This window comes from Rhagoletis zephyria, unplaced genomic scaffold, assembly GCF_001687245.7.
Source record: "Rhagoletis zephyria isolate East Lansing unplaced genomic scaffold, Rhagoletis_zephyria_1.1 Rzeph_scaffold_02547, whole genome shotgun sequence".
NCBI lineage: Eukaryota > Metazoa > Arthropoda > Insecta > Diptera > Tephritidae > Rhagoletis > Rhagoletis zephyria.
The window spans coordinates 1-8,043 of NW_016159631.1; the positions used below are offsets into that span (position 1 = coordinate 1).

The 8,043-nt window shown below is 47.7% G+C and overlaps 1 protein-coding gene across 3 annotated transcripts in view; it reads right to left on the reverse strand.

The window, feature by feature from the left end:
- PsGEF (Protostome-specific GEF) overlaps positions 1-8,043 on the reverse strand; it is a 72,108-nt gene continuing 64,065 nt past the window's right edge. The window contains exons 9-17 of one of the 3 annotated variants that reach the window (XM_017621686.1): positions 7,282-7,713; positions 5,115-7,175; positions 4,933-5,048; positions 4,245-4,326; positions 1,788-2,549; positions 1,170-1,729; positions 475-1,107; positions 287-413; positions 1-224 (exon numbers count right to left, since the gene is read on the reverse strand). In XM_017621686.1, the coding sequence (XP_017477175.1) occupies positions 138-224; positions 287-413; positions 475-1,107; positions 1,170-1,729; positions 1,788-2,549; positions 4,245-4,326; positions 4,933-5,048; positions 5,115-7,175; positions 7,282-7,713 (4,860 nt within the window). In that variant the 3' untranslated portion in view covers positions 1-137. Of the gene's footprint in view, positions 225-286; positions 414-474; positions 1,108-1,169; positions 1,730-1,787; positions 2,550-2,902; positions 3,119-3,632; positions 3,778-4,244; positions 4,327-4,932; positions 5,049-5,114; positions 7,176-7,281; positions 7,714-8,043 lie in introns of those variants that run through there. The other 2 variants (XM_017621684.1, XM_017621685.1) reach the window with 2 other exon arrangements.

An 8,043-nucleotide genomic window follows, 5' to 3' on the forward strand; every position in this document is an offset into this window, starting at 1 on the left:
CGGCTCATTAGCCATAGATTTGGAGAATTTTAACTATCAAATTGCACGGATTTTGTTTGAGACAGACAGTGGCGTGAATTCGGGGAACAGTTCGTGGATGTGCGTGGGAGTGTCGCTGGCGGCATGTGTGTGCAAAATTAGCTGGCGGCTACCTCCGATACTGAGTTGGCGCGCCGCCGTTTAGTGATCTGCTTCCACAGTCGGCGATTAAGCGAGGGTTTATCCTGAAAATAAAAACGGATTCAATAAAAGCAGAGCAGCGGAATCGCAGCTGGTTTTTGCTTACATTATCTTTTCGCGGCGACATCTGTACCGCTAGCCGGTGGACTGGTGTGCCACTGGCGTTGGATTCGCTTAGTGAGCTCTGGGAACGGTTCGGACTTTCCGAGTTGCGTCGCTTGATGAAGTTAATTCTAAAATGGAGTGCTGTCAAAAAAGTCAGTTTTCTTGGTATTTGTTAGATTTTTTACTCACAACCGGGAACCTTTGCCCGCGTCAATGAGCGCACTCTCATCGCGTCCGATCCTTCGTACTCGGGTGTTACCGCTTTCAGTCTCCGCGCCCGGCGAAGTAGTACTCCTCGCCATCGTCGCTTGAGGACTGGTCGATGAATCCCTGCTCATCGTCGCCGCCATTGCTTCCATTGCCATTGTGGTTGTTGTCTCCATCGCCATTGTCTTCGTCTTGGCTCGTGAGCCACTCCTCAATTGAGACATGCAGTATGTCTTCTCGCGTCTCGCTAAGATTTCGAGATCGCTTAATTTGCTCTCGTCGGTGTTGTAGTTGTAGCTTTTGCTGTTTCCGCCGCCTCTTGCGCAGACGTCGCTGCTCCGATCCGCAGATGCAGAATTGCTCCATGTATTTCGATTTGGTTGCAGGGGTTGTGGAGCGCCGCCGACGCGAGCGCCACCACCCAAACCGGCTGTTAGGGAGCTGCTGGCGCTGGCGTAACTCGGACGTGGACGCCGATTCACCGTCGGTGTGTCCATCTTCGAGTTTCGCTGTTGAGAGAACGATATGACAGCCTCTTTTGGCTGAACGCGGTTCGTTGCTGAACGATTCAATAAATCGCGACCCGTCAGTCGTTGAAATGTGGAGAGGTCGTGCCTAAAAAGTGAGATATTCCAATAGTTGTAGTGAAAGCGGAAGGGGAAGGAAGAAACACATACCCCAGAATTGTTGTTAGATCGGGACCAGGATCGTAGCATATCAAGTCTTCGTCGCCGAGAATGTCGTGATTGAGCGCCAGTCGCATCTCTAGACGTGGACTTAAACCGGAACCAATGGGCACTAGGGCAGTGGCCGACTTTGAAGAGCTGTCGTCGCGAGTCTTTGGCACCGTTTTCGTCGCTGTTACGACTGAGGCTTTCTGGGATGCCTGTGTCCGCCGCTCCTGCTGTAACGCCTTCGTCGTCTTCGAAGCTGTTGTTGATGATGTGGAGACTGCCTTGCTGTCGCCCGACCCCAGCAGCGACGTCTCGATTATCGTTGACGATGCACGCTTTGCGGTTGTGGTAGCCGCGGTACCGGCTGCAGCAGAACGTTGACTGCCACTTGCTGGTGTCAGCTTCACTGTCGCCGTCTCCGTCGCTGCCGACGGTGGTGCTTTTGTGGTAGGCGTAGCGGTTGCGTGCGGGGCACTTGCGCTGCTTGTTGCGGCGCCGGTGGTGGCAGCCGCTGAGCAGCCAGCGTCAGCAGAAGCGCCAGAACTTCGTCGAGGTGGTGTTGGCTAAAATAGAATTTAAAAGCTTGCGAAATTTTCACGATTCGAACGGACGAATACTTACCGCCTTCGTTTGACTCTCGCCACTTGTCTGCAAATTTGTTTGTGTCAGCAACAGTCGGCGCGGTGGTGGTGGAGGCGGCACGAACTTCGCCGGCCGCACAGTCGTTGTGGATACGCTGGTAGTAGTTTGGGTAGTCCCACTGGCGATGCTGCAGCTGTTGTTCGCGGTACTGGCGCTCGCGCTGCTGATTGTTGTAGAAGTCGATGAAGGAGGTTCCCTCCGTGGCGTTGGCGGCGTCTTGATCGTCCGCGTCGTCGTCATCATCATAGTAGTAGTACTCCTCATCGTCGCTTTCATCTCCAGTTGCATCGTGAGTGTCTGCTGGGATGCCGTCTCTACCTCCACTTCCATCGTCGCCAATTGCGGGGGCATTAGCGATTTCGCTCCTGCCGACGCGGCTCTCGCTGTAGGCGGGCTGCTGGTAATGCTCGTGGTGCGCAACGGCACCATTGTACGCTGTTCGAGTAGGTACTCGCAGGATGATGCCTTCAGAACAGCGACTGGCAGATGCGCGGTGTCCACTAGATGCGGCGGCTGCGACTGGGTGAACGCCTGTTCCCAACTCATCGGCCTTGACGCCGGCGGTGGAATAGGACCAGGTGTACGTGGTGCCCTCGCTGCGTTCGGTTCGATCGGTATCCGCATCGACTTCGCGGCCTCTTCCTCCTTCCTCAGCTCGTAGCTGTCCTCGGTCGAGAGATCCTCGTCGCTTGAGCTTCCAGCTGAATCCTTTAAATAGTGGCCATTTGTCGTTGTTTCCCCCTACCAATTGTTGGGAATAGAATTCAACTAATCAATTCTGGTTTAAGGCGAGTTATAAGTTTGTTGTGGTAGGTGTGTATTTGGCTCTGGAGAGTCGTGAATGATGGGTGAGCAGGTGTTGTTTTGTGGTGCAAAAAGACTGCCAATGGAATGATTTTTAGTAGTGTGNTGGCAGATGCGCGGTGTCCACTAGATGCGCAGGCTGCGACTGGGTGAACGCCTGTTCCCAACTCATCGGCCTTGATGCCGGCGGTGGAATAGGACCAGGTGTACGTGGTGCCCTCGCTGCGTTCGGTTCGATCGGTATCCGCATCGACTTCGCGGCCTCTTCCTCCTTCCTCAGCTCGTAGCTGTCCTCGGTCGAGAGATCCTCGTCGCTTGAGCTTCCAGCTGAATCCTTTAAATAGTGGCCATTTGTCGTTGTTTCCCCCTACCAATTGTTGGGAATAGAATTCAACTAATCAATTCTGGTTTAAGGCGAGTTATAAGTTTGTTGTGGTAGGTGTGTATTTGGCTCTGGAGAGTCGTGAATGATGGGTGAGCAGGTGTTGTTTTGTGGTGCAAAAAGACTGCCAATGGAATGATTTTTAGTAGTGTGGGGCTTGATGATTAGTTTAGATATAATTCAAGCTGAATGGTGGGTGTTAGTTTTTAATGTTGCAAGCGGATATTAGTAATAGATTTAATTAGTATTAGTGCTTCTGTTTTGATTGTATTTGTAAGAGACACGTACTGGTGTGTGTGCCAGCAGTTTTAAATGGTTCAGCTCTTAGCATTTTTGGTAAGTTGGAAGTCCGAATAAGTTTTTGGGGAGTTTGCGGAAGCCGAATCCGATAATCGTTTGTNATTAGTATTAGTGCTTCTGTTTTGATTGTATTTGTAAGAGACACGTACTGGTGTGTGTGCCAGCAGTTTTAAATGGTTCAGCTCTTAGTATTTTTGGTAAGTTGGAAGTCCGATTAAGTTTTTGGGGAGTTTGCGGAAGCCGAATCCGATAATCGTTTGTGGTTTTTTTTTTGTTTTAATTTTGGATTGTTAGTAGATGATATTAGTTGCTTGTGTTGGTTTTCATTTGGTTCTTAGTATAATGTATTTTGCTATTTTTGTAGTTGTCATCGCGGACAATTGCCTCGTCACAAGTGGCGAAGAGCAAATGTCATTTCTTGATCTGTATGAATTGGCAATGTTGCAAGCTGTGCTAGAGCTTCACTAGTCGCACTACGACTTTCTAGAATACCAAAACACATACACATACATACGTACATACATACACAAAACATATTGAGAACGTGGCGTATTGCCAACATGGCAAAATGGCAACGTGAGTGCATACATCAATGGGCAACAGAAAGCATGAAGAATATGAAATATGAAAAGAAACAAAAATAATGGAGAAAGGAAGAAAGAAATTGAATGAAAGCGAACACGATTTGCGATGAATTGTAATGATTAGGCTAATCAATCGTGATAACAGTGTTAGATTAGATATGTTAGACATTTGCAACGAATAATAAGAAATACTAGCCAACTATTTATAGTAATAAAATTGCGAGGAAATCGAAAATTTCAAAAGCAGTAAAAATGTGATCTGAGTAAATTAAAGTTTACTTCAATCAATACGTAAATAATGGGATAAAGGAAACTTCTTCAATTGGGTTCGAGAATTGTGCATGCAAACGCGAAAAGCCGACCCACCTTTTTGACATCTTCACTTTCCTGTTGGGTCTTCTCTTCGTCGCTTTCCGTCTCCTCCTCGAAAAGTGGCTCTAAGCGACGTCTACGGCGTTGATGAATGGATATTTTATTTGATATGTAAATTGATGATATCAAAATGATGTAAATGATGGCAATTACAATCGAAAAAAAACAATGAGAATTAAAAGCTAGTGATCGTCTCATTACACTACGATTAAAATTCTAAAAACTAATATTTATCATGTATAAAATCGATTACTTCTACTGAGAAGACTTCGAAAGAGATCGCCTGGAAGCCAAATACTCGTATTAAATAATATTTACTACACCTGATATGTATGTAGAAAGTTAGGATAAAATACTTCAAAAGGAAAATTGTAAATATGTGTATAAATATATTCGAACTTTAGTACTTCAAAAATTATCTTACCAATAACAAGTAAAGTCTTCTACATTTCTAACGGTACCTGTCGATGACTTTAATCGTCATTAAAAAAACGTACACAGTAAAAGTTTCTGTTATATATTACTTTCTACTCCAGTTTTCGTTAGAAAAATTAGCACTAAAACTACATCATTGTTTTTTTTTTTTTTTATAAATACTTGTAAATTATTTCTCTGCTAAGTAAACTAATATCCTTAATCTCAGCGCCTATGCCAAAATAACTTGCATTGCGCTTCTACTTACCGCGGCAATAGACCTCGGATTGTACTGGCCGTCATTGGCGGAGCCATAAGCAACTCATCCATCATTAGCTCCGTATCGTCATCATCATTTAGTGAGTTGCTCGATTTAGTTGGCGACTAAAAAGCAGTAATGCATTCAATCGTTATAATCACAACTCGAATAAACTCTGCCAGTTCTCTTACCGAGTACGTATTTTCGGAGTTCATTAGCTGCATATCGTCGTTGTCGCCACCGCTTGTTGGTGTACCCCACACTTCTTCGCCGGACGTTGCGCCCGAGGTGCATTCGTCTGCTTGTTCGTCGGTTTCGGAAGTTGTGGCCGCGGTCGACGATGTTGTCTGGTCTTGGTTCCATCTACCCAAGTATTTGTCGATAAATGCGCGCGACTCCTCGAAAAACGACATCTTGTTACCACCGGCCAGCCCACTTGTCCGACTTGTCCACACGCCGCCTACTAGCACACAGGATCCGCCGGCCACCTCCTCGCTGGTGTACACACTGGACTTGATTGTCTCGCGTACATGGTCCACCGTGTCGGCACGTGCGTTGTCATCCATATCATCGTCATCGTCATCGTCGGCCACATCAATCATATCATTTGCATTGTCATCGTCGTTGTCTAACTCATCAAGCTCTCCGTCTATGCGATCGTCGGAGGGTAGCTTCTCCAGACTAGACATGGTGCCGTAACGCCGTAGGGCATTGCTCATGGGACGATATGGCAGCTCTTCGTCTAGCGGTGACTCATCACAGGAGTCTTCGGGTATGTGTTCGATGATTGCCTGCCGCGGTGTGTTACTAAGCTGTTGCTGTGAGGCTGTGCCAGTTGTTAGATTTATCCCACTGTTGTCCCAAACATTTGTGGAGGTCATGGTGAGAGTTGCTTCAGGCGTGGGTGGCACTACGGCAATAGTCGGTACGAAGTTGGTTTCGCAAATAGAAGCTGCCGCAGAGGCAAACGTCGGTGTCGGCACTGGAGCCGTAGGTGTGGGCTTTGCGCCTAACTGTTTCGCTGTCAAACCCGCAAATACGAAAGACGATACCTCGTCTTCTGCACCAACCTGCGGCGGTTGTCCACCGCAAACGCACTTGCAGTGCTTGTGCGGCTTTTCAGTTATAGTGTCCGCTGCTTGCTGGAGTTCCAGCCGATGTGGCATCTGCGGGGACTTCTTCGGCGAATCGATAATTTTACAAGTCTGCTGCTCCAACTCATCTGGGCTTAACGTGGTATTTTGAAAATCAGCGGGTGTACACTGACAGTTGCATGGCGTGAAACGAGATAATGGCGATGGCGTGCCGGGTGACTTTGGTGATTTTGGTGTTAGTGGATTATGCGCTGATTTGGGACATTTTTTTGGTGTACTCGTTGACTTATAAATGCTCGCATCTCCTACTTGTTCCCGGTCTTGTTCTTGTGTACGAATAATTTGCGCCGTTTCGGCAATAGTGACAGTGGTTTTGACCTTATTATCGGCGGCCTCCTTTGCGGTTTCCTCTGTAGCAGTTTGCAGTGTTACTCTGTATGTTCTTGGTTGCGGATGTGGCTTCTTATCTTTGCCCACTTTACTACCGCTGTCCCCATCGCCTCCAGATGAATTCGACAAGCAATATCCATTCATTAAAGCTGTCTGTTGATTCTGCATGAGATCCTGGCTTCGGGCAACAGGCCGCGGTCCTAGCTGGCCATCTAACTCCCGTGCCTCACGTCGCTCGTCTAAAATTCGTAGTTTACTGAAGCTGTCGGCGAGTCGTCGCCGCGCTTCGTCGACAGCGGCGACGCCGCTGCTGCTGCTTGGTATCCCACCAATGCTGTCGTCCGTGGCCTCTGATTGCGAAATATCGTCGGTGATTAGTTGGGCCACATCACTCTCCGTGTCGCCCGTCTCACGTTTACTACTACTAGCCACTACCTTGGATGAGTGTTCGCTGGGCTGGTCGCCCGTTATGGTACTCGATGATATGCTGGTGGTGCTGCCCGCCTGACTGACGTTGCCATTGAGTCTGCAGCAGCGATTAGGCGACGACTGGCTATGCTGCACCTTAAGTGAGGTACACACCAGCGCACTGCCACCCCCACTACCGTCGGCAGCTGCATCTTTTTCAGCTACCAACGAGTCCGCAGCAGACGGGTGCGCTTGTGAGGCGGAAAAAGCATGTGACATGGCCGCTTGCTGACAGTTCTTATGGCAATGGCGGCAGACGGCTAGCTTATCAAGCACAATGGGACTAGAACGTACCGTGATCTGACAATGATTAGAAAAGCATGAACGAAAGACGAAAGCTTCAGTGGAGTGCTGCTTACAAGCAGTATTCTATGAGTGTGAAAAATGAAGATAAACAGAAATTTACCTGGCTATCCGAAGTAGTGCTGTGAGACTGACTCAGCTGGCTAACGTTCTCCGAGTAGGCATCACTCATGCTAAGCTCTTCGACGCCGCTCAGACGCTTACCGCCGAAATTCGGCCGTGCCTTCATATTACCATTCTCTTTGGTCAAATTCAATTCTTTGGTTCGCCTCTCCAGCTGTTGTCGAGTCCAGAAAGTAATGCGCTCATCTTGATCACTCTCCGGGTAGAGCAGGTGCTCATCTTCACGACTGATGTTTTCACGCGAACGCTGAGCCGCCAGACGAGCCTGCTCCTGCTGTTTATCCAGCTGACCCTTCATCCAGTTGGCAAGGTGGAGCGCGTTGGACTTGGAGGTGCCAGTTTTATTCAGGATGCGGCACTTCTCGTCGATTAGCATCTCGATTTGATCGGATGCGTTCGAATGGCGTTTCTGCTGCATAAACAATACAAATGCATACATACATATGTACTTACATTGCAGTTTGATAGTTCGAAGAGATGCAAGGATAGGAGGATAAACTCAAGGGGAGGTCAAGAAACGCCACGAAATGTGTTTGTTTTTTTATTAAAAGATATACACAAAAGACTGCGAACTGTGACCGTTCTTTGTGACAAACCGATAACAAGCGAAATCTGGTCTTATGTAAACAAAAGACTTAAGCAGCGAACTTGCTAAATCGCTAAATCGCGCATTTCTGTTTCAAAATGGAAAATTGTGATGGTCTCTCATTATTCTTTCGTGCAAAATAGTTTTTTTTTTTTT